General features: G+C 42.4%; 1 protein-coding gene across 2 annotated transcripts in view; it reads left to right on the top strand.

The window, feature by feature from the left end:
- UPF2 (UPF2 regulator of nonsense mediated mRNA decay) overlaps positions 1-13,661 on the top strand; it is a 63,559-nt gene extending 49,898 nt beyond the window's left edge. For both annotated transcript variants that reach the window (XM_030451064.1, XM_030451054.1), the window contains 3 exons: positions 1,273-1,414; positions 5,027-5,147; positions 12,318-13,661. In XM_030451064.1, the coding sequence (XP_030306924.1) occupies positions 1,273-1,414; positions 5,027-5,147; positions 12,318-12,327 (273 nt within the window). In that variant the 3' untranslated portion in view covers positions 12,328-13,661. The remainder of the gene's footprint in view (positions 1-1,272; positions 1,415-5,026; positions 5,148-12,317) is intronic.
- The last annotated feature ends 12,227 nt before the right edge of the window (positions 13,662-25,888 follow it).

Genomic DNA, 25,888 nt, shown 5'->3' with positions numbered 1-25,888 from the left:
TCAGCAGAGGTTTTGATAATGCAGCTTTCTGTCTGCAGCTTTTGCCAGTGTAGCAGAGAAGAGCACTGAGAAATTTGCCCCTGCTTCTGTTTCTGTGGAAATAGATCTCAGGTGACAAGGACAAGCAGCAGGATTCAGAGTAGTTCCTGGAATACTGAGAGTGATTATCCTTAAATGCATATCCCAACCTATAGCATGGATATATTAATTTCTAGTGGATGTGCAGTTGAAAGGGGAAGTGAAATTTTTCTAGGGATGTTTGCAATCTTTGTCAGTAAGGTGTTTCTAAAAGCTGTTGTTTCAGTCACATCTAAAGTAGGATTAATTTCCCTGTTTTGAAACAAGTGTACAAAAAAATTCTGTAGAAATAAAAAAGGGGGTTTTCCAAGTTTGGGAAAAGAGAAAGCATCTTCCCTGTGCCTCTGAAAATCTCAGCTCTATTGGGTTTTATTCTTTAAAAAGAAGGTACTTCTGCAGTAGGACCAAGCTTACTTTTAATGCAGCGTATGGCAAATCAGATAATGTATTGAATGTATAGTGTGGGTGTCTGGGTGTGGGGGATGAGGGAAAGATGGAATTTGACACCACAGTTGTCTCTGGGCAGTGTGAAGCTTGGGTCATTTATAAAAGGAAAAATAATATCCTTACACTGTTTCTGTTCTGTTATCACAAGATAATAGCAGCAGTTCTGCTCAGAGGCTTCTTCTGGTTGGAAGGCAGAGACCTTTAGAGGGAGATGCAGCTTTTTGAGACAGCTGTGGTGGTTTTATCTCAAGTCCAGTTAATTCACTGTGAGGGTGTCAGCTTGTATGAAACAAAGAAATAAAGCAGATTCCTATGTGTTCCTGGAGAAAGTTAATCAATTTTGTTCCCATACCTAGTGTGTGTAATAGTCTTTTGCCTTAGCTGAGCATCACCCCTTTTATTATATATTTTATATATTACTTTTTATTATATATTACTTTTGTGCTTTATTATGTATTATTTTTGTACTTTATTATGTATCTTTAGGGAGCCTGTGTACTTTGTATTTTGTCATGCTGGCTTATGTGAACTAGAGCTAAAACAAAAAACAACACATTTTCCAGCAGAAGGTTCTGTAGAAAGTATCTCATCACACTAACCCAGAAATAACCATAACTATTCTGCATTTTGGATTGGTTTGTAGTTGTTTGAGGGTTTTGTTTGTTGGTTGGTTGGTTTTTTGTTTTTATTATTTCTATTTTTATTTTTCCTGTGATGGACACTTAAAAAATTTACTTTCATTTGCAGTTTAAGATCCTGAATGTACCAATGTCTTCCCAACTTGCTGCAAACCACTGGAACCAACAGCAAGCTGAGCAGGAGGAGAGGATGAGGATGAAAAAACTCACTTTGGATATCAATGAACGACAAGAACAAGAGGACTACCAGGGTAAGAAAATCACCAGATGTGTCATTTTTATTTTCACAAGAACTTTCATGGATCTACAGAAAACATTATTTGTTATATTTACCAACCAGAGTTCTGAATATTAAGTTGTAATACTTCATGGAATACCCCTATTCCAGTTTGTCATTAATTATTTACTCCCTGGTCTCTCTGCTTGAAGAAGTTTTTATAGCTCTTCCATGAAAGGGAGTTTTTAAAAATAAGATTTACTTTTAAAAATAAGGTTTACTTAAAAATAAGAACTTATAATCGATCTTTTTGTGACATTATCTCTATTACTGCAAGACAGCTGAGTTAGTTACAAGTGGAATTCAGTGCAACTAAAACTTCTAGGTAGATTTTTAGATATTAACAGGGAAAGGTGTTTACAATCTTCATCTAAGACTACAGGAGACCCTTCACCTGAGAAAAACTGTGACCTCAGTTTCATGTTGTAAAGGTTCTAGAAATACCACAGATTTGGAGCATAAGAACATATTAACAGAATGAAGGTTTCAAACAAATGGTGTGACCTAATTTGGCTTTTAAAGATTTTTAAGTTGGGCATTTTGGAACCTGAACAGAGAGGCAGTTGATAGAACAAAGCAAACATGCCCTAAACTGGTGCCTTTGTGTTTTAATTTCTGAAGTGGTTTGTGTTTTGTTTTGTTCTGGTTTAGTTTATTAAGAGCCAGTTTTCCTTGTCTTCCTTGGTTAAAAAAAGCCAGACCAATAAAACTGCTGGTATTCAGTTGTTCTGTTAGTGTTTCCATTTAACATCTCCAGAGTTCTTGCTTTAGTTCTTTGGAAAGATGCTGCAGTCTGGTGTTAATGACAGTCTAAGTAGTTAATTAGCAGGAAATCTCATTTGAGGTACTTAGTGAAAGGTCATTGTTCATCAAGAAATGGGAGGATTAAATTAAAGCATCTCTGACTCTAGAAGTATTAGGGAATCTAACACTCCTTTTGGAATTTCCATAGTACAAGAACTAAACTTGTAATTGTAAAAAAGAGTATTTTTCCCAAGTGAGTGTTGACAGAGTCCTGTCTGGTAACACAATATATTCATAATATTAAACGTTGTAATCAGCTCAAAAGCTTTTTTATCTAACACACTCCCCTCTTACAAAGCTCCTGAAAAAGAAACAGAAACAATAAACTCTTAAAATCAGACATGTGTATTTCTAATTTTTTTTCCTCATTATCCTTCTGATATTTTTGCTGGTCAAGGCATTTAGGTTTTTTGCCTTGTTGTGTGACTTTCTTGGTATCTTTAAAATAAGTCTGTTTAGTTTAGGATTTCATTGTGAGCAGCTGTGCTTCTTATCCAAAAAAGGGCTATGTTGATTTTGTCCAAGAGAAATGAATCAGACAACTGATACTAATTCCTAACTAGGAATAGGCAACTTTTATTCAATTCTCATAGACTTTCTAGGTGCTGTATATGAAGTGTTAATATAGGGGAAGAATCAACACAGACAAAATAGGTTTTACCATAACTGATATAAATTTTTAAAAGCAGTTGTTGATTCTTTATTATTGCCCTGGGTGATACACACAGTAAAACCAAACTAAAAAGGAAATTTTAATCTGATTTAATCAAAACAGTCCAAATTACATTCCTTTCCAGGACTGAATTTTCTTCAGATTTTATGTGGTTGTTACTTTTGTAGGGTTGGCTTGCCTGTAACAAATGGATACACACAGACTGAAAGAAAGAGTTGGATTTAAATTTCTGTTTCAAGCTTTGAAATTACCAATGGAACAACAATTGTCAAAATTTCTGGAAGAATGCCTCAGGGTTGTTCAAACATTTGCATGGATTGTTGGTTGGGTTTTGTTTCATCTGCACAGGGGTAGCTAACATGAAAATTCACCAGTGCTCTTCAGAGTCATATCAGATAATTATTTAATACTAAAGCAATGTTTATTAGTATTACAGACACTTTAAATTAAGCAATACTGGGAAGTGGGTGACTCTCTGATTTAGAGTAATGTTTCTCTGTGCAGATTTTTGCTTCACTAAAACCAGAAATGGTGACATGCCCAGCTAATACACTGCACTCCTTTGCCATTTCTTCCTTCTGTTATCTTTTCAATTACTCAATTTCTTAGTTCCTGACTTAGCACAAACCCTGGTGTTTTCTTTTCACTTACAGTGTGGAAAACAGAAGAGACAAGCATGCACACACTTGCTCCTTGCTTGCTTCTTGCACCTGGCTGGCAATATACTGTAACCTCTTGTTTTCTTCCTTGGGTCTTGTCTTTGCCAGCAGAGATCTCTCCTGGCACACAGGATTGTTTTGAAGGATATTACTTCATGATGTTTACAAAAATGGACTGTCATTGGCTTGCTTTGCCTTTTCCAGGTGTTTATAGGAGAGCAGGCAGAGTGTGAACATATGGTTTATTAACCATTAGCACCAATATTACGTATTAAATCATAGTCTGCCAGTTTCTCAGAGACTGGGTGATAACTTGCTGAAAGCTTCCTGTGCATTTACAAAAGCTGAGAGGATCTCATCAGTCTCTAGTTTTGCCCTGTGCAAGTCATGGTGAGAGCAGTGTTTCTAGCAGGTGATGGGTGTGTGTCTGCAATGAGACTACCAGAGATTAGAGAACCAGACAGAGCAGACTTTCAAACATAATCAGTTTAACAGCTTATTCCACTTTTCCCCTTAATTTATTCCATCTGCCTGTGTGCTGAGCAGTGTAGATGCTTGCACAGGTGGACTGTCAGAATTACTTTCCATTAGATGCAGCAACATATGGGCAGAGGTTATGTGGAGGTTCCTCTGATGTATTGGTAGTTATATTGGGTACTTAATAACCATTAGCTTAGTCCGGTAAAGAATAATGATTTTTTTTTTTCTTCATTAAAAATTAAATTTTAAAAATGCAGTTTTACCAAAAGGCAAACTACAATACTTAACCTAGATTAAATTGCTCAGAAGTTGGATGTCTAGGGCTAAATTGGGCAGTGTAGGCTTTCTGCACCCACCCATTTCTTCCCAAAACTCCATCCATGAGACAGCTGGTATAATGTAGGTCACTTGAGTCACCCTCTCCAGGTGCCTGTCTCCTCTGTGAAAGGATCCTATTATGGCTAGCTTAGACTTAAATACCTGACTTCTCAATGTCTAATTTTACAACAGTCTTTAATTGGCAGCAGCATTGTCCAATTGTTACTATTTCAGGGTGGTTTCATGGGGTGGCTTCTCATGGGGGGGTGAAGCTTTGTCCCTGATCATTGATAAAGAAAGTGATGGTTTGCAAGCCACTGATAGGTTTGCAAGAAAAAGGTCACAGCCTCTTTCTTAAGCACCTGTGATGAAAACCATTGCTGGCAGCTCCTTCTGTGAGAACATCTGGAAATACAAGTTGACATTACAGAGTAGCCTGGATTTATCAAAGCTGTCTATCCAATTTAATAACTTTTTAAAAAAAAGAAATCAGCTGTTGTCCGTTATCTCAAAGCATTAACCCTGAAGTATAGAGCAAAGTGTAAACAAGGTTTCTTTTTTATTACAGGGTAGTGATCTATGCTTGTGTAAATTCCTCTTGATGAAGATGCAGTGGAAAATGTATTTAACTTTCTCCTGTATTAAATTGCAGAAATGTTGCAGTCCCTGGCCCAGCGTCCAGCTCCAGCAAATACCAACCGGGAGCGGCGACCTCGCTACCAGCACCCAAAGGGAGCACCTAATGCAGATCTAATCTTTAAAACTGGTGGGAGGTAGGACAATCTTCCTTTAAATGTGGTAATTCTGGTTCTAAGCAGGTAATTACTTCCATAATTGGAACGGATAATGATCTGTGCAGTGCAAGTGCATTTGTTAGCTGTTTCTATTCTAAAGCGTTCTGTTAAAAACCAGCATTTTGGGCTTATGACAAAATGTCTGTAAATAAGACCTTGAGAGAGGTTTGCAGCCCAGAGGATTATTTTTCAGTTGTGATGTGGGTGGTAGAATCTGAGCCTTTTTATATGAGAAGAGATACAGGTCTGCTTTCCCAATAACAGGGAAGGAGAGGATTGCCCAAAAATATCTAGAGAAATTCTCATTGTGCTTTTTCAATTTGTTGATCTTGTGACTTATTTCTTTTTTATTTTTAAGCCCTGAATGAAAAGAAAATACAGTAAAGGTGGGGAGGGGAAAGGAGGAAAGAACCTTTGATTTATGGTATGCAAGAGCATTCTGAAGAGAGTATTAAGATGAGAAGAGCCATTCCAGATTGCCTAAGTCATTCTAAAGTTTTTTTTATATACCTCTGTGTGCCTCTTCTTATTCAGAGTAAGCTTGATAATAAACCATTAAATTAACCCTGCAGCACAAATTTGAATAGATGGAGTTTCAGGTGAAACATAGTCTGTTTCTCTTCTCTTTGCAAGTCAGTTTTGGAGGTGGATAGTGGGAAGGGAGAGTTTACCTACTAATGGGTCTGCTGTTGTAATCTAGAAGCTAATGAAATAACCCTGTGTTACAGCAACATTTCCAGCTTCTTTCTGGTACATATTTATAAGCAGTTTATAGGTGCCTGATGATCACTCACTCCACTCAGACCCTATATGGATGCTGCCTGTCTGAAAATAGAAATAAAAAGGATTTTTTTATAAATAGATTGGATTTTTAAATAGATACTTGAAAAAAATTAGCCAGATACAACTCACTAAAATGAACAGTGCTGTCCATTCAGGTTTTTTGTGTCAGTGGCCTAATGCTCATAGAAATACAAACTATCAGTTACACTGAATTGCTGTAATCCTTGCAGGTGTTTCCTAAATCACTGTGCAGTCTTCTGTTCTTTTGGTCATCTCTCCCAAATGCTTTGCAACCTGTATGGGGAGCACACTGCAGTTATTTATTTTTTTTTTAAACATAGCACCCAGATGAGTAGCTGTGATATTTGCAGTTTTCAAAAATGCAGTTCCTTTGGAAGTTTTCTGCTTTTAAGTGTCTTAGGGAAAGTGTGGTTTAAGACTTCACTGTAAACTAGGTCAGATGTTGTCCAACAAACAGCTCTAAGTAGTGTTTGCTTGTTCAAGTAACTGTGCCATGCGCTTGCAGTTCTGGTGTAGTTTTGTATTATGTAATTTATTCTTTGTTCCTTTTAATCTGTAAACTCCTCAGTGCAGGGACCAGGAAGTTTGTTTTAGCAGGGATATTTTGGGTTTTTATGCTGTAGTGCTTGCAGTCATGCATCAGTTGAGCCATCTCAGCCTGTAGGAAGGAAATGTCACTTCTCTGAACTCCCATGGACAGACAGTGAAACAGAGATTTATTTATTGGAGACTGTGCACACTGTAGTTCCTTGCCATTTGCAAATAAAAACTGAACTGTTCATTTTAGTATCTGTTTGAAGAAGTTTTCTCTTTCTTATGCTGTAGAACCAATTTGTATATTACAGATGTTACCACATGAAGAATGAGTGGGTTGTTACTATTTTTTGTATCAAAATGACAGATATGTGATTTTCTGGAAATAGTAACTCAAATTTCACTGAACTAATCATGTATGTTACTTTCCTTAAGGTATGCAACATTTTTAATTTATTTTATTTTACATTTCCTGAGGCTATGGATGATCTGAGCAAGTAAATCTCCTGGCTGATTCCACTGTAATTGAGAGTCCTGCAGGTTCTGGTAGCTAAGGCTGGGATGATTGACCTGCATTTCAAGTAGTGTTAAAAGCAGAGAGATCTGTTAGTAAGTTAAGTCCAAATCTGCCTCTCATAATGGCAGATTCAAAAATTCATGAGGGCAGCACTGGGTTCCTTTGAATGTTTTTAGCCTTGAACAACTGGATCTCACTTTTGAATTAGCAATGCTAATTTGAATTTAGCAATCCTAAAACATTAGGATTTGGTCCAGATGACCTCCAGAGGGCCCTTAGAACTTAAATCTTTTTGCAGTTCTGGTTTGGTCTAGCAGATTGCTAAACCAAAAAACAAACAAAACCAAACAAATATAAAAACATCCCTAAATGTTTCACCTCCTTTGCCTGTGATAAACCCATAGTCACTGGAAGAATGCATTAGTGGCTGTGGCTACAGAGTATGCATTTTGTTAAAAAACAAGGAAGAAATTTTTTGCAGTGTTTCCTTTATTTGTTATCTATTAAGGCCCTTTTTCTGCATTGAATTAAATGCAGTGAGTTTTACAGGATTTCAGAAATTGAAGTGTGTTGCTGTTTATTTGTAATGGTCTGCTTGTATAGCCTCAGGTTTTAAGACCTCTTCATCCTGGGAGGAGGAGATTGTTTCTGGGGCTCAGACAGTTACCTGAACTTTAAGGCTGCCTGGCTTTAAAGATAATTTACTCTTTCAAAACTTGGGTTCCTTGGTTTGCTTCAACAGAACTGGGAAGGAAACAATATTCATTCTTGCCTCCACTTCTGTTTTATTTGCTCATTAAAAGAGGACTTTGGCCTTGAAGCTGTTAAACTGATACATTCAGGAAACACAAAATTGACAAAAGTAATTTTTTTTCAGTGATGGGTTTATCATTAAAGTATTATTTTACACTACTGGAAATCAGCCTCTCACTTCAAAGAAGTGTTTTTCCTTTATTTAAAGAGGATTGAGATCCATAATGGCTTGCTTATAAAGTGAAATGTAAATAACCACATTTTATGAAATCTATTGAAAAAGGTGAATTACCAAGAAAGAAAAAGGAAGTGCAGCAAGAAATTTGAACTGGGACTTACCAAGGAAATTTTTTCTAACATACTGAGCCTTTCCTTATTAAAAGCAGTAACCTCAAAACTCACTTCTGGTTTGAAAGTGTGGTAAAGAAAAAGAACTTGTCTGTGTCAAAAGGCCACTGGATACAGACAAACTGACAAATGAGATCATATTCAAGTTAATTGGTAATTTCAGGGCTTCTATTTGCATCTGGCTCTTACTTATCCTTAATGCATTTAATAGGAAAGAAAAAAAAAGCATAAAGGATTTTAGGATTTTATTAGCTCCATATTCTCATAGTGAGTATTTCCTTAATGTTGAAAAATCAGAGCACAGATAATAAGGAATAATGTGAATGTGACATGATTTCCTGGTTTACCCATTGGACAAACACACTTCATACCTGCTGTGTATTTGATGTATTGACAGATATTACATTTTAAATTCACTTCTTACTGATAATGCCAGAAGTCTTGGGCAGCCTAAACCCTGTTTCCCTGTTAGCATCAGGCATCAGACTGCCTGAGTGTCAGAGACAAACTCTTGGGTGTTGGCCTGGCACTGTCTTGAAGTGACAAATCTCTGTCCCTTGGTACATCATGCTACTTCTGAAATCTTCAGTTGTCATTTTCAATCATCTCTTGTAATCTTTTCTTTTTTAAAAAAAGAGGTTATCACTTCAGCAGTAACATTTTGCTTTTGCTTCAGAGATTTTTGTGACGAAACAGCCTCATGTTCTAGAGAAGCACTTGAAAATGCAGAGCTCTATTTAATGGTGTGCTAGCTCAGCTCACCTTATTCTTTGCCTTCTTTTCCACCAATATTTTAATCTTCACCTTTTCTCAGTTGTCATCCTTGATCCTGCACTACATCCTGCTCCCCACCACATACATGTGCTGGTGTGTTTTCCATGAAAGCCATCCAAGCTCAGCAGTGAAATTCCAGGCTCCCTTTTCACCTGTTAGATGGGAGGAAAGCCCAGGGTAGGAATTGGAATTCTTTCTTTAGAAGATCCTTCATATCTAGATACAAACAGCAAATAGGGTAGGAATATGAAGGAGGAGATTTCCAAATCCTGCAGTTTCTTTTGGTGGACTGCACTGGAACTGAACAAAAGAAAACCAAAAAGAGTAAGAAAAGCCAGGTCCTCTGGTTTTTGCCTGGAAAGATGATGTTTGTTGGGCTCTGCAATTACATGTGTGAGTCTAACACATGTAGCAAAGGTCAAGAGAGACCTGATCATGGTTATAGTTTCTAGGGAAAGGGAGGTAAGTTTATTAGCATGCTCCTTTACAAAGACTGTTTGAAAAAAAACCCAACACCTGTTGTGAAATATGATTGCACAGCTGATTTGGTAGCAGCTATTTAAAATCCAGTGCTTTTGGTTTTTTTGAACACAAAATTGCTGTTAAACTTTCTACAGAATGTAATTGCAGTTTTGCTGTTGAGAAATGAATCACCCCAGCAGCAGTGATGTGTTTAGAGTGAGGCTCACACACCTTTACCTTTGCTGAAGTTTCTCACCAGCCCATGTTAAGGTGCAGCATTCTGTAAACTCTGTTACTGCATTCATCACTCTGCAGGCAAATCACTGCCCAGACTGGGATGTGGACACTTGGATACTTCCCTGCAGGAGCCATGGGATGTTTTGTCCAGTTCCATAGATCTGTGACACAGGGAAGAGGCACCCCAGATACTTGAATTTAAGTTTCCCAGCACTTAAGTTAGTGCTCTTGCAGTATTTTTCTTCCCTTGGCAATATACAGGAACACATCCATGCTGTTTATCCTCCCAGGACAGGTTTGTGGGAGGGGAGCAGAAAGCAAAAAGATCAGGGGAGTGTCCCAAAGTTATCTCTGCTGTCCATGAACCAACAGTTCAGAGCAGGAGTCTGAACCTCAGAGGCTGTTTCCCTCTTTAAGAACCTTCTTAAGAACCTCCTCTCCCTCTAAAGCTCATGTGTCTGAAAGCAAAAAACGTGTTCAGGAATAGGGCACACAAAAATAACAGTTTATGAAAGAGTGTTAGGTTTACAAGGGAAAAATACATTTTGGGTTTTCATTTGGTTTCTCTTTCATGTTTCTGGTTTTGGTTAATGTGATCAGGTGAGAGGGAGACAGAGAGGAGAGCACTAAAGCTGAGATCTCAGTCAAGAAAAGCAAAGCAGCAAATGGGGTTGGAGAGGAGGTGTTTAGAGAAGGAAGGTGCCTGAAATTTATGAAGAAATTCATTACTCCAGAAATTCGGAGCATTGTGGATTGACAGAGGACATGAAGGGATTTGGGAGAAGGGTGAAATTTAATTTCCAAGATCTCACATGTTAAGAAATAATTTTTTGTGATCTTGTGATGTCAGCAATGTGCAGAAAGAACTTGATTTCATTTATTCTCCTGGGCACATTTCAGTTTAAGCCACAATGTTGTCTTGCTGACCTAAATTCTCCCAACTTCAGATGTGCATTGGGTTTTTGATAATTTCCTAGTACATAGCATGGTGGAATGTTTCTTTTTGCCTTTTCTGGTTTTCTGCTCCAGCCATGATTAAGTACAAGTAGATATAGGTATTTCTCTACACATGGAGTATGTGGGCAGTATTGATACTTCTGCAGTGGTGTTGAGAAGCTGACCAGAAGGATTTTGTAGAAAATTTTAACTGTGTTGGTAGCTGGGGAGAGAAGTGGAGGAGGGATTTGCAAAAATACTGCTTTGTTTTACACATCCATACAGTCTTTAATTTGTATGTACGTTACATACAAAGTTTGACCTTGCCAAATCTAGGTTTGGATCACACTCTTTTGGAAAAGGAATGTCATGGGAAATCCATGTTTGGGGAAAAAATGCTTCTAAGATTTTTACCAGCAGCACCTTGCCCTAATCCAGTGAAATCTTGTTTGCTCTTCCTTACCTGCTGCCCAACTTCAGTGGCAGCTGACAGACATCCTGAATGAGACTCATTTTTATGCAGCCAGTCCAAGCATTTCTCCTTCCCCCCCTTTCCACAGCAAAATTATTTTTTTAAAGGGAGATGGAGAGGTACAAGCACACAGATATTATAATTAAGTTCATTATTTTGCAACCACATAGCCAATATTCCAAATATTGAGTGTGCCACAAAGAACTGGAGCATTCTGTCACTCCAACAGATGGTTAAAAACAAGAAATAGAAGCAATACTGCACTAGGTTCTAGTGATACCTCAGCTCAGTGCTTCCTGGCAACAATGTACAGTGTGTTTAAATAAAACACAAATACTGGGTAAGAAAAGAAAGCAATACTTAAGAATACAGAGTCACTGTAAAAGGTTTCTCTGTTAGAAGAAGCTCTGAAGTTATTATGTCCAGTTTCACATACTTGTAACTTTTTTTTCTTGCCAGATTTTCAATAAAAACTGCTTAGATTAAATTACTACTCAACAGATGCTTGAGGTTGATGCACTAATATTAAAGAAACATGAACTGCTTTGTTTATGTGGTAAAAGACTGGGGTGTGTAGGCCTGGGGCTTTCTTGTAATTGTAAATGTGTAATTTTTACTTTTCTTTGTACTACTAAATTTTAATTTGCAGTCTGTAAATCAACTGAAAACCTGCCCAGGTAGAGTAACCAACAGCTGTGCTGTGGTACTAGAGTAGCTTTACAGCTAGATTACTCTGGTTTCTTGTATCATATGCCTGCAAATTTCTGTAATTTTGCAATGGATATGTATGTCCTTAATAGAATTAAATGTGAATTTCTGTCAGCAGGGACATGTTTTTCATGCACAAGGGATGATTGAACATTTTAATACAACTCTTGTCCCCCTAGAAGTATTTAAAACAGTTATTTGACTCCAGAAAGCCCTCTTAATATTCCTGCAGTCCCTCTAAACATTCAGAAACTACACAAAAAGATGAAAACTATTTAAAATTAGTTAGTATTTCATAAATTCACAAATCAGCCATGCACTCCAATAGCATCTCAGCTAGGAAGATAAGGCAGATATTTGTTGGAAAAATTTTAAATTCATCTGCTGATGAAGACTTTTTTCTGATACAGGTTATCTACCCCCTTTTATCTGCTAATGGTCTTTTAAAAAACAGAAGTATTATAGAAATAAATCATTTTAATATATTAGAGGCCAAATGAATATCAGCATCACTAGCAGCTGGTTCCTCTGGTTGTTAATCCACGAAGTCGTAAATATCCCACATTTAACTATTTTTTTTTCTTTCTTTCTTTTTTTTTTTTAGGAGACGTTGATCCAGCAGCAAGTGTCATTTCATTAGGTCCTGTATCTCTGATGTTGTGGATGGTGGAGTCCTCCAACAATGAAATGAGAGCAGTGGACACATCTCAGCATGTCAGTCTAGAGCCTTCAGAACCGAAACCTGGGACAGGCTGGGGCCGTGGGGCAGAAACAGCAGCCTCCCCTCTTCCCCCTCCCCAACCCCACACACAGAACAAGTGGAAGCTTCCAGTCATGGCCTACCAAAAAAAAAAGAAAAAAATTAAAAAAAAAAAAATTAAAAAAAAAAAAAAGCTTTTTGTTATGGGAACTGCATTGAGGGTTAATTTTCTCTTAGGAGCAGAAGTACATGGATGAGGTGGTTAACTTGACCAGTGAGCAGCTTGGTGAAAGCAAAGATCAACCTGAAATTCGGATGGATTACACTGGAATGGAAGAGGTCTCTGTCCGCTCAGGATGTGGGAGAGCAGAGTTCTAAACTTGATGCAAGTTACTTTATCTCTGAACCGAGCACTTTGTGTTGGAAGGATATTCCTGGGGGGCTGCAAATCTGCAGTAGAAAAACGTAGAGCAAATGGTGAAATCCAAAAGAGAGCCCTGACAAGTAGGATAAGTTCTTATCAAACACTCCTCAGTGGGAAGGTTTTTGCTTCAGGAATAGCCTTTTGCTGCCAGCTGGGCAAGAAAAGAGGGGGTGGGGAGAGGGGAGGAGTGAAAAACTTCAGAGCCAAGGAGGTAAAATGTCTGTTAAGGTTTAAAATAGATTGTGAAGTCGATGAACACAGGGTGTTGACTCGGACTGCTTGGAACAGCCTGACACCAGCCTAAGGACAGGGATAGAGTTGAGCCCATTGTATGTATCATTGAAAACCAAAACGTGCCAGTCAGCATAACAGGAGGATGGCAAGGAGTGGATCCAGATATTTTGTTGATCTTCATGGGTTGATAAGCCTCTGTCTATTGAAACAAAAGATTTAAAAAAAAAAAAAAAGAATAAAAAAAAAGAATAAAAATTAAGTCTGGAAACAAGTAGAATTTTTAATTTTTTCTAAGTAGAAATGAGATTTCTTGCTCTGTTTCTGACAATCTGTTATTTATTAGCATAGGTTTTTGTTTGCTTTCAGGTAGAGGTAGATAATTGAGTTAAGGAGCTCATCTGTATGTTATTAATTCTTTTTTTTTTCTAGCTCTTTTAAAATCCTTTTTACCACTGTTTTTGGTTTCTGCATGTAGGAAGAGAGACTTGTAAAGTTGTACCATTTCATACAGAAACGCCGCCCGATCTTCACCAGCTTCAGAAATCTGATCTTTGCCAATGCTGCAATAAAGTGTTGTAATTTAGAGTTGGCATCTGTCTCTTTACATTTAATTTGCTCTTCTGAATGACACTTTGAAGAGTCTGTGGTGTATCAGGGGGCTGGGGAGGCCTTCATACAGGCACTGGGAAAAATAGATGTTGTTTTACCAAAGCAGGAGGATTCCTGCCCCAGTAAAGGTACTTGAAGCACACCTGGTAGATGGGAGATTTCCTTGCTGTTTGGCAGGGAGTTGTGGTCATGATTTCACTAATTTATCCTGGGTTGAAATGAGGAGGGTTTGGGTTAAGTTAATAAAGTGATTCATTGCTTTGGCATCTCAGTTTGTGCACGAATGTGGAATGCTGGGGCAGAGCACACATGGACCAGCACCAGAGAGAAGCAGACTTCCCCTTGGTGAGAATTTGCTTGAAAACAGAAGTGAAATTGTGGCCAAATGATGTTTTTGTGGCTGACACCAGGCAGGCCTGAAATTCAGACAGCAGCCTTCAACTTGGGCTACTTACTCTGTGAGCTCAAGCAGTTACTGTGAATTTTAAATTGAATAAACTTGCCTGTGATGCTCTGATGAGGAGAATTCAAGTTTTTTACGATGCACCTGCTGATCTGTGTTCTTTAATCACAGAATCAAACATTGAGAGTGGAAGAACTTCAGGCACAGCTTTAGGTCTGCTCCTTTGCATGCTCATTCTGTAGCAGCAGCTGAGGATTGGGAAGTGCTGGGATCATTCTCTGATGTTTTCCCCAAGGTCCTCCCCCTCTATTCTGCATTGGTGAGGCCGCACCTGGAGTATTGTGTCCAGTTCTGGGCCCCTCAGTTCAAGAAGGACAGGGAAGTGCTTGAAAGAGTCCAGCGCAGAGCTACTAAGATGATTAAGGGAGTGGAACATCTCCCTTATGAGGAAAGGCTGAGGGAGCTGGGTCTCTTTAGTTTGGAGAAAAGGAGACTGAGGGGTGACCTCATCAATGTTTTCAAATATGTAAGGGGTGAGTGTCAGGGAGATGGAGTTAGGCTCTTCTCAGTAGTGACCAGTGATAGGACAAGGGGTAATGGGTGTAAATTGGAGCACAGGAGGTTCAAGTTGAATATCCGGAAAAATTTTTTTACTGTAAGGGTGACAGAGCCCTGGAACAGGCTGCCCAGGGGGGTCGTGGAGTCTCCTTCACTGGAGACATTCAAAACCCGCCTGGACACGTTCCTATGTGATGTACTCTAGGTGGCCCTGCTCTGGCAGGGGGGGTTGGACTAGATGATCTTTCGAGGTCCCTTCCAACCCCAAGGATTCTATGATTCTATGAAAAGTCCCAGCTGCATGGCTTGGAGCTCTTCTGCCATCAGGTGTGAGATGTGGGGCTCTGCTTGTAACTCTGGAGCTCCTCCAGCAATGCCTTCTACAGCAAGATGCCCAGATCCATTGGTCAGATCCACTTCCCTAAGGAAAAATGCCTACCAATTCCTAACAGCAAATTAAGCATCTGATTATGGTTCAAGCTGCACTCAACCTCCATTTTTAACATGCTGCTTAGTTCCAGAGGTAGTTCATTTATCCAAACAGAATGACAGCATAAAAATAAAATGTGAAGTCACATAGCTTTATTTTATATTTGTCAATCTAATTCCAGGGGTGGAATTTGAATCAATGGAAAAAACCTTTATTAAATTATTTGCTGAAAATAGTTTGGGGTCAGCTGGGGATTTCCTGACTTCAGCCTGAAACCAAACCACAATTCTGTGAAGCCTTTAGAAGTTTAAAATAAATTTTCCTAATGTTAGGCTGAATTAAAATCTGTCAAAAATCGGTGTGAGTGAAAAAAGGGTTGAACATACAGAGTGAAAGAAATGTTTGGATCCTACTTACTCTTTGTTTTTCCTTTTCCCAGCCCCACAGCCTGGGGGGGGGGGTGGCTGGATGCCTGTGAGGCAGCTGATTGATGCACAGGGGTGGCTGTGGGGGCTGCTTGGCTTTCCCTTTAATGTCATCAGAATTGTCTCCCTTCCAGAAACACTTAATGAAAATGATGAGGGGAGCAGCCTGGTTTTCAGAGAGGAACAGGGCAACAACCTGTGTTTTGATCAGTGTTTGGTACCTGTGAATGCTGCTGCTGCATCCAGATGATGGGATGTTTATCTTAATTAATGATGTCCAATATCCTTGCACTTCTTTTCCTACAGGAGTCACAGGGCCCTGGGGAAATCAGGTCCCATTCAAGCTGTGGTATCATCTGTCAGGAGAGGGTGATCCCCAGGAGTGTTTCCCAATTGATGCCAGTCAGAGGTGCTCTTGCTCTTGTCTGAACATTCCAGAACACTCATGTAAGCAGTGAAATCCACAAAAATGTACAGAGGGGAAACTTTCCCATCCTTGATTGCATAAAAGATTTCTGTTATCATTCTCTAGAAAGAATCTGGACTCAGGTCTGGGCATTTGCAGCTGTGTCTTCACTGATGTGAGGCTCCTGGAGCTGGCCTGCTAACAACCAGAAAGGTTTTGTGTGATTGTACTCAACCCTTTTGGTGGTCGTCTCCTTTCCTGTATCTCTTGAGCCCCCAAAGCTCAAGGCAGGGTCTGGGGGAATGAATTTCCCTCCCATTGTAGGAGAAATCAGGTTTGTGACCACCCGAGGAACCTGGACATGGTTGAGTTCATGGGACCTGGTAAGGTGAAGCTGAGGGCATCAGAGGGCTGGAAAGTTTCTCCTGGAAGACAGACTGAAAGAGCTGGGGTTGTTCAGCCTTGGAGAAGGCTTCAGGGAGACCTCAGAGCAAACCCTTCAATGTTTAAGGGATGGAGGAGAGACTTTTTACCATGGCCTGTAGTGACAGGAGAAGGGGCAACAGTTTTAAGCAGGAAGAAGGCAGATTCAGATTGGGCATAAGGAAGAAATACCTTAGAGGAGGAGGGTGGTGAGACACTGGCATAGGTTGCCCAAGGAAGTTGTGGGTGCCCCATCCCTGGAAGCATTTGTAGCCAGGTTGGATGGGGCTTGGAGCAGCCTGGTCCATGGACACCTGGAGGGCAGAGGGGTTGGAACTGGATGAGTTTGAGTGGTCCCTTCCAACCCAAACCTTTCTGTGATTCTGATTTATGGTTCATCACTTGAAAGCTCTGGGAGCCAAGGTGGTGCCAGTCCTTGCTCAAGGATGGAGCAAGCTCAAGGATGGGAAGCTCTGAAATGAGAAAGTGCGGGGTACACCCAGGAATGTCAACACTCCCAGGAAACACCTCCAGCTCCAGCTTGTGATCTTGGGCCTCTTTTTCTGCCCTGCAATGCTGTCACATGAAAAAATTAAAAGAAGAAAAGGCATAATATATTTTTTAATGAATTGCTGAGTTTTCAGGCTTGCTATAATTTTACCAGCTCCCCAGGCCTCCAGGGGAGGAATCCTGCTGTACTGATACATACAAACACATCCATGCACATCATGTAATTTTATGTGTATTAAGGCTTAGAAACCCAGCTCTACATGGTGGAGAATGACTGATTTACTCAATTTTTCAGTTTGGGTTTTGTGTTGTTTGGTTGCTTTTTGTTTTGTTCTGTTGTTGGGTGGTGGGTTTTTTTGGTTTTGTTTTGTTCTGTTTTTCATTTGCCCTTCCCAGCAAAGCAGTCACTGTGTGCTTAGCAGGGCAGGAGGATGGGAGCTGGGAGGAGCTGGGGTGCTTTGCTGATGCTGCCTCCTCTGCACTTTACCTGGGGACACGTTTGGATCCAGCAAACGTGGAGCTGGGTGTGGGAAAGTGCTGACCTGGGGAAATAACCAAACCCTGCAGCTCAGCAGCATCAGCACCACCTGAGAAGAGCTGCAGCCACAGGTGAGAAATTTATTGTCCCTGGGGCACTGCTGGGGGAGGCTCCACACCCCCTCCCAAAAAGGTCACTGCATTTCTCTGTTGGGAGGGATGACTGAAGGGAGACAGATGAAAAAAGCAAGGAAAAAAACTTGCTAATTACTATTGCACCAAAAACATGGGGGTGCTGGAGTAGTAATTCTACACATCCCACTCAGGCAACTATTTTCAAAATACAACAGTCACGATGCCACAAGCCTGCTGTTGCCCCCAATATATATATTATTTTTTCCTTTTTTTTTCCCCCCTTTTCTTTTGAGCTTTCTCGTTATTTTTTTCCTCACCAAGTTTCTTCCTCATCCAAATGCCACTCTGCCTGGCTGCAGATGCCCCTCTGAGATGACATTTTGCTGTCTCTCCTCAGAATTCAGCTATAAATAGTTTTTTCCAACCACTCCAAGCACCCTGGGAGCAGGAAACTGTTTGGGCAAGAATCAAACAAGTGAGTAAATGTATTGTTTGAATTATAAACTTTGCTTTTCATTTGTTCTTGCCAGGGTATGATTGTGCCATTAAAACACTTCGTGTTTATGATCAGTGTTAGAAGAACAAACACTGGTTTGCTAAATAGACTCCCTCCTTCTTCCTTCCCTCCTTTACCTGAATCCAAGCCACTGGGCAAATAAAAAAGTGGCTGAGATGTAAAAGGAGGAAGACATTTAGATTTTCCTGATGTTTATTTTTCTCTGACATTTACCTGAAGGAAAAGTTTTCTGTTGTGCATGGCATAAAGGGGAATGACATTTTCTACTGGAAAAAATTCATGGGACAGCCTGGGAGCTTGAAAACTTTGTTGTATTTACCTCAATTTTTTAATTTTTTTTTTTTATTTCAACTTTTTGCTAGCACCTCAGGATTGCCTTGGTAGGGCCACCCCCTTCACACTCTCATTAACATGTTTCACAGCTGTAAAGCTCATGGGTGGGACCTGGAGGGAACTGGTCCCACTAATTTGGAGTGTTAGTGATGTTCTTCACTAAAGGTACCTTCACGGGACCAACATTTTAGCTGCTCTTTTGGCATTATCCTGATTATCCATGGTCCTCCAGCCCCTGGGGACACTGTGGTTCTGTTGCAATCCCCTGTTTGTTCCTTGTAATTGTGGCAGGAGCATTTTGCAGGTAAATCAGGACAAGCTTTGCCCTAATTCTCCATAGGTGTGAGCCTCCTCCCTCTGCTGTGGCTCTGCTGCCACCCTGATGGGAAACCAGTGGGTGTCTGTATTTTGGGTTGTGTGGCTGTGGTAGGTACCTGGCTGTGTGCTCTGCTTCATCCATTTGACATAAGTTATTGGAATTTGGGGGAAAATCCTAACTTGGAATTGATCTATGTGATCTGAAGTCCCCAGGGCTACTTCTGTCCCTGACAAAAAGTGCTGGATTTACCCAATATATTCGGGCTCCTCACATCACTCAGCCCCAGTTGCAGAAAATGTTTCTTGGCAGTTCTCCTCTTGCCACCAGAGCCCCTGTGATAACACAGTGATGATTTTTGTGGCACTTTGTGTCCTAGTGTTTGTCACCCACCAGCCAGGCACTGGTTTCTTTGCATCAAAGACTGGGGAATTGCTAAACTGGGCAGTGCAGGCTGGTCCTGGGCAAGCTTCCTCTCACCTGAGGGTTGTTTGGCCATCCCCACTCCACATCCACACCCAGCATCCTGCAGTGACAGCAGTGAGGGACCTCACTGCAGGGTGGACAGAGCTGCTTGGAGGACAGGACTGCAAATTCCCCTCACAGAGAATCACCAGAAAATAGAAGAGTTTTGGTTGGACAGGACCTCAAAGATCATTTAGTTCCAAACCCCCTGCATGGGCAGGGACACCTCTCACTAAACCAGGTTGCTCCAAGCCCCATCCAACCTGGCCCTGAACATTTCCAGGGATGGGGAATTCAGACCCTTCCTGGGCAACCTGTGCCAGCGCCTCAATACCCACACATTAAAGAATTTCTTCCTAGGGTCCAACCTAACTCTACCTTCTCATGCTATCACTCCATGCCCTTGTCCAAGTCCCTCCCCAGCTTTCCTGTAGCCCATTCAGGTACTGGAATCTGCTGTAAGATCCCCCAGAGCCTTCTCTTTTCCAGGCTGAACAAACCCCACTCTCAGCCTGGCTCCATAGGAGAGGTGCTGCAGCCCTCTGGTCAGTTTTCATTGCCTCCTCTGGACTCACTCCAACAGCTCCATTGGAATGTGAGGATAATTCCAGGGAGAATTTGAGGAGACTCCCCTAGCTACTGTTGTTTTCTCAAAACAGGATTTGGAACTGGAAGAAGACCTTACAAATGTAGGAAGGCAACCCCAAAGGTGAGGTGTCTGCTCAGGCAGTGATGCTGTGGTGTGTTGGGGCTTGCTGGTTCCACTTAAAAAAGAAAAACAAAAACCAACCAAACAAAAAAAAAACCTCTCTGGTAGCTTTAAAGCCTCCTGTAGATGCAAAATCACTCAGGTGCTGCTGCTTGTCCCTCACAGCTGCCTGGGTGTGGAAACTGGGGCAGTCAGCTCCTGATGGGAGAGGAAGTGGGGAAGCAGTGTCAGAGACTTCATTTCCCTGCCATTTGCCACTGCTGCCAGCTCTGCCTCCCCTGCAGCCAAGGACAACCCCGTGCAAATGTGGGAGTTGGGAATACAGAAGGAAGAGTTATGGAAACCTGGAGTTTTCCACTTGCTGGTCCTGACTCCTCGGGTGTGTAGCCACCAATCCGTCCCTTGAAAGGCTCTTCTCTGGTTAATTCATTTAAATAAAATCAAATATCCCCATTCTGAGGACAGACATTCATTTCTGAACCCATGGCTTCCTTCTCCTGGCTGGAAACAGCAATTCTATGAAAAAGCAGTAGCCACCTCTTCAGAACCAGAGGATGCCCTGAGGCAACCAGTTTCAGAACCCCTCCCACAGCAGCAGGGCCCAGGACATCCCACTCACTACATGTCCCTGATCCTGGGGCCACCACTTCTGGTTGCTTTCATCTTTCCAGGGAACACATTGCTGGAAGTCCCCTCCAGCTGTCAAGGGAAAACTACATTTGCTCTGCAAGGTAGAGCTTTTCCTGTACCTGTGCTGCTGTCCAGATGAGCTGCTTGACCTCCTTGTTGTGCTGTCCAGTTTTTAGAATTATAAATGTATATATATGTAATCCATATATCCACAGAGGTTCTCTCTCACACATACCTGTTCATAGTAAGCTAAAGATCAGATGTTTTCTCCTGGGAGAGCAAGGCTTAGATACATCAGTAAGGCTTTCACAGAGCACCTGAAGAGAGGTCTGGTGTCTCTGCTGTGTTAATCCAGTAACTGGTTATTAAACTGACAGGAGTTGCTGAAAGTTGCATCCCTGGAGTGATGGAAATGAAGCCCAGGGAGAGAGCTGAGAGGCAGCTCAAGCTTGTCTTAGCTCTGCTCTGAGCAGCTTTTCATGTGATGAAGGGGCTCAGGCTTCCTCTTCAGACTTGTGGCAGGATGAGCCCTCTCCTGGGAGGAAGACCTTGGTGGTCAGGGAGGATTTAGTTCACTTCTCTGGGAATTCAGCCAAGCAGTTCCAGGCAGACACCAGTTCCTCATCTCTCCTGCAGCAGCCTTGCTTTTCCAGTAGAAAGAAGGATGCAACAGCAGGACTTGGGGCAGACTCTCCCTTTCTTACTGTAACACTCAAGAGGTGTAGCTGGCTGTGGTTTATTATTCAGGTTGGTTCAAAATCTCAGGCCCTGAGAAACTGGGTGCCTATTACTAGTTGTGAGTCTTACCCAAAACAAAATCAAACAGAAACAGCTTTGACTTCAGAGAAAGCATCACTGCTGTGGGATGTGGCCAGGGCAGAGCTCAGGGGTTTGTTCTAAGATGTTCCAGGAGCTGCCATGCTCCCATGTCCTGGGCTTGAGCATGCTGGAAAACTCCTGCCATAAATAAAAATTAAACCATTAAACTAAATCCATTTAGGAAGCCAGGAAATGTTCCACAGTAATGAAGTTTGTGTCATGAAGCTTGAAGACCTTTTTTTGATCCTCTGCCCTTGTATATTGGAAACAGAAACTTGCTGACAGGAGTTTCCTGATGGATGGTTAAATATGAAGAAATCACCTCCCTCCTGACACCACAGCTTGTACAAAACCCTTCTTCCTTCTGGTGTCATTCCACCCTCTGAACATCAGCACAATGGGTGGCTTATCATCCTTCATCAGAGTAAAACCAACTCATTGCACACATGAGTCTAAGCTGCCAGGCTGCTGGTTTTACTCCTGGGCTGGGAAACCAAATGCTTGTGGAGCTGTAGGTGTGGTGGTGGGAGAGGAAAGGTGATTCAGGGTTAGTGTCTAAGCCTGGGAACTGGAAGGTCAAGCTCATCTCTGCTACTTTTTTTTTTTCACTTACCACCACTGCCCTCATTTCCCAGCTGCAAAACACAGCTCTTGCCCTGCCTTGAAGAGCTGGATAAGCAGGCAGGGAACAGATGAAAAATTACACAATTTTCTGATTCTTGCAATAAGAAAAACCCAGGGAGTAGGGAGCTTCCACTGAAATGATGAGGAAAAGCACATCATGGACATTTGATGGTGAAACTGACCTCTCAAAAACCTCTGAGGAAATGAGGGATCCTGTGGGAACAGAGATCCCTGAGGATGAATCAGACTTGGGCAGGCAGTGTCAGTGACAGAGCCACTGGCAGCAGGACCTGGGTTCTGAGAGGCCCCGTGCAGCTCCCTGGGCTCATGAAGGATGCTCAGACCCTGCCCACCCTGAAGCTGCTGAGTTGCTCCTGGGACAGATCAGTGGAAGCTCCAGGAGATGGGACCTGCCCTAGGATCCATGTGAGGCTTTGAGTGTGGTGCTGGGAGGGGGATGTGCACTTGCTGGGAGAGCCTGGGCATTGTGCATCACCTCACAAATGTGAGGCTGGAACAGGCACTGGCACAGCTTGCCCAGGGAAACTGTGGATTTCCTCCTCCCTGGAAATGTTCAGGGCCAGGTTGGATGGGGCTTGGTGCAACCTGGTTTAGGGGGAGGTGTCCCTGCTCATGGTAGGGGTTTGGAACAAGATGATATTTAAGGTCCCTTCCAACAGACACCTTCTTACCATCCACCAGCACACAAAGGGTGACCAAGAAGATGGAGACTCCCCTTGTACAAGGAGTCCTATGGAAAAGACACAGGGCAATGGTTAGAAGTCACTTCTGGGGAGATTTCCATTGGACTCCAGAGGACGAATTTTCTCTTTGATAACAATTAGACATTGGGATAATCTCCGAATGCATTGGACAGGCTTAAGATCCAGCTTGGCAGGGTGCTGGATCAGTTAGTTTAAAATGTATTTTTACCTAGCAAGGTTTGACTAGATGATCTTTCAAAGCCCCTTCCAACCCCTGACTTTGTGATTTCTGTGACTAGATGATCCTTGAGGTCCCTTTCAAGCTGGCATTTGATGCTTCTGTAATTCCATCCTCAGCAGCTATCACCAAGCCTCCCAACTCTGGGGGTGAAAACCCCCCTTTGGCTGCTGCCAGCCCTGTCTGGTTACTCTGTCAGGTTCTTTCTCAGCATCTCCACTGTCATCTCCTCTCTGCAAACCAGGAACAGGACAGGAAGGGTTCCCCCAGCATGGCAGTGCCTGGGGGATGGATGTGGAAGGTGACCACGTTTCCCTGGGTGATTGAAGGTTCAGGGGTAGCCAGGCTTCCTCACCCAACCTGCTCCAGGTTATTCTTGGCTCCACCTGGAGCTGTTGGCCCACAACCAAGGAGGATTCCTGTGGGGTTTTCTGCAATAGCTGAGGTGAGACAATCATTGCCTCCTGTCCCACTGCTGCAGCCTGGGGCAGGGGCTGAGCTGGTGGGAAGGGTGGGCTTGAGAGCAGGGGGGGCTGAGGTGACACCCCTGGGGATTTGTGGGGACACTGTAGAGGGTTCAGCAAGGATGAGAGAAGAGACTGCAGCAAATGGATGTGGCAGAGCTCAGGGAGCAGGGACAGAGTCCTAGGCCTTGGGACAGTCACCTCACAGGCTCTGAAAAGTGGAGCTGTACCCTGAGCCAGTGGCTAAAGAAAATAATCCTTTTTTTTTTTCCTTGTCTATTCAAACCTTCAACATACACACACATTTTTATCAAGTTACTTGATCGGCAAAAGAATTTTTTTTTCTTAAAATGAGGGAATAGAACTCCACCAGCCTAAGAAAATTGGGTGCTTTTTTGATCCCTCGGGTGAGGACCCTGTAAGAGCTGCATTTCTTTGTGATACAGAGAAGAAAATAATGGTTGTAGGATAACCATGCTTCAGCAGCCTTGGGGAACCTCTCTGTGACTCCTGGGGCTCCATGAAACATTCATTAAAGCAAAGACAAAAGAGAAACTGAAGCAGAGTTGCTCCTTCAAGCCCACCAGCTGCTTTCTCTACTGCTCCTCACTGTTCAGTTTAATCCTAAGGTTACTGAAGCTTCTTCTGGTTTTCTTTATTTTACTGGTTTTCAGTAGCAGGAGGTAATTATGACCCAGGGGAAAAATCCAAAGGTTGGGAAGAAATAACTGGCCCTGCTAACAAAAATAATCTTTCATCACATCTCCCTTTTGAGGTAAGAACACATCTGACCTTTGGGTGAAGCAGCCAGGGATGCACTGATGACTTTTCAAGGAAGGCATTTCCTAGTTTGGGAGGGGTCACCTTGCATGGGAAGAGAAAGCCCTGTTCTGAGGGGAAAAAGAAGACCAAACAAAAAACACACAAGAGAAGGGCGTGTTCCCTTGGAAAGGTTTGGCTCCATCCAGTCTAAGGACCCTCCTTACCTCAGAGGAAAAGATATTTATAGTTTGGGAGTCAAGGCCATCATGAAGATTCCTCTACCTCTACCCAACTTGTGTCTATCTGAAGCAAGACCCTGTGCAGATGGAACACTGCAGGGAAGAAGCCATGAATTAAAGGCTTCCTCCTCTCCAAGATCTGTGTCTAAGGGAGCATCTGCATCCAGGCACACATCTGTGTGAGAATCACCTTGTTAAACCCAGTTTACAACTGGTTAAACACCAGTTCCTAGTGCCAATACCTCGTACAGCTTTTTCTGGCAAGTTAACAGGAGTAAGTCCAGGACAAATGACACAGAAACCAGTTTAATGTAACTGGTTCCTGAGCTGCTGGCCAAGCAATGCTGAGTGAGCCTTGGGGATGGCAGAACTGCCTCACCATGCAGGCAGGGGCCATGCTTCTCTCTTTCAGGTGGTGATGCTGCTGCCTTCCTGCTCCGAGGCTCTTCCCCACCTGCTCTGCCATTGTCACCACTGTCATTCAGTGTCTCCAGATACCACCCAAACCACCTTCTGGGTGACTACAGCCCACATAACAGAGTGAGCCAGGTTGGAAGGGACCTTAAAGATCATCCAGTTCCAACCCCTCCTGCCATCGGCAGGGACACCTCCCATTAGACCAGATTCCTCCAAGCCCCATCCAGCCTGGTCCTGGACACTTCCAGGGATGAGGCAGCCACAATTTCCTGGGCAAACTGGGTCAGGGGCTCACCATCTTTACAGCGAAGGATTTCTTCTCAATCTCACAACCTTCCCTCTTCCAAACCTTTCTGCTTTGTTTTATCACTCCAGACTCTTCTAAAAAGTCCCTCCCCAGCTTTCTAATCCCCCCCCTTCAGGTACAAGAAGGCTGCTATAAGGTCTCCTCAGAACCTTTTCTCCTCCAGGCTGAACCACCCTAACTCTCTCAGCCCAGCTTCACAGGAGGTGTTCCAGCCCTCTGATCATCTCTGGGGCCTCCCCTGGACTCACCTCACAGCTGCAGCTGATGCTGTACCAGCCTGGATGCTCATAACTTCTCCAAAGTATTAAAAGTAGACTGACAGATGAAGCCAAGCTACCTTATGTCAGATTCTTAGAGCTAAAAAAAAGATTAGAAGGTAACATTTAGATGAAAATGGGTCTAAGTGAACAGCCTTGAAACTTTTTCCACTCCCTTCACACTCAAACAGCCCTGCCCCCATCTTTTGGTGCTGACCTATTAAAGACATGAAATGAACTGCATGGGGTCCAAATCATCAAGAAGTTCTTAGATGGAGCTGTGGGTGCTGCAGGGGGCATGGGATACACCTGAGAACTGAACCATCAGGACTTGGCTTTGGGAACGTCTCCATAACTGCCTGAGCAATCCCAACCCATGACTGCTACACCCACCCTGCTGCTGAGCTGCAGCCCCCTGAGCTCCCAGGGCTGAGGAATGACTTCAGTGACCTGTACAGAACCTGGACCATTGTGGGTTCAGTTACAAACTCTCTGAAGGTCATTCAGGAGCACTGTAAATTACAGCCCTCCTGTTTGTGCCTCCAGCAGTACAGAAAAGCAGCCCCAGCTGCTGAGATAAAAACCAAGATCTACCTTTGGCCTTGTACCTGCCCTGATCAGTTCTTTCTAAGGATTTATT

This window comes from Calypte anna, chromosome 1 (assembly GCF_003957555.1).
Source record: "Calypte anna isolate BGI_N300 chromosome 1, bCalAnn1_v1.p, whole genome shotgun sequence".
Classification (NCBI taxonomy): Eukaryota; Metazoa; Chordata; class Aves; order Apodiformes; family Trochilidae; genus Calypte; species Calypte anna.
The sequence above is the reverse complement of the archived record's forward strand: the minus strand, read 5'-3'. Positions and strand labels throughout refer to the sequence as shown.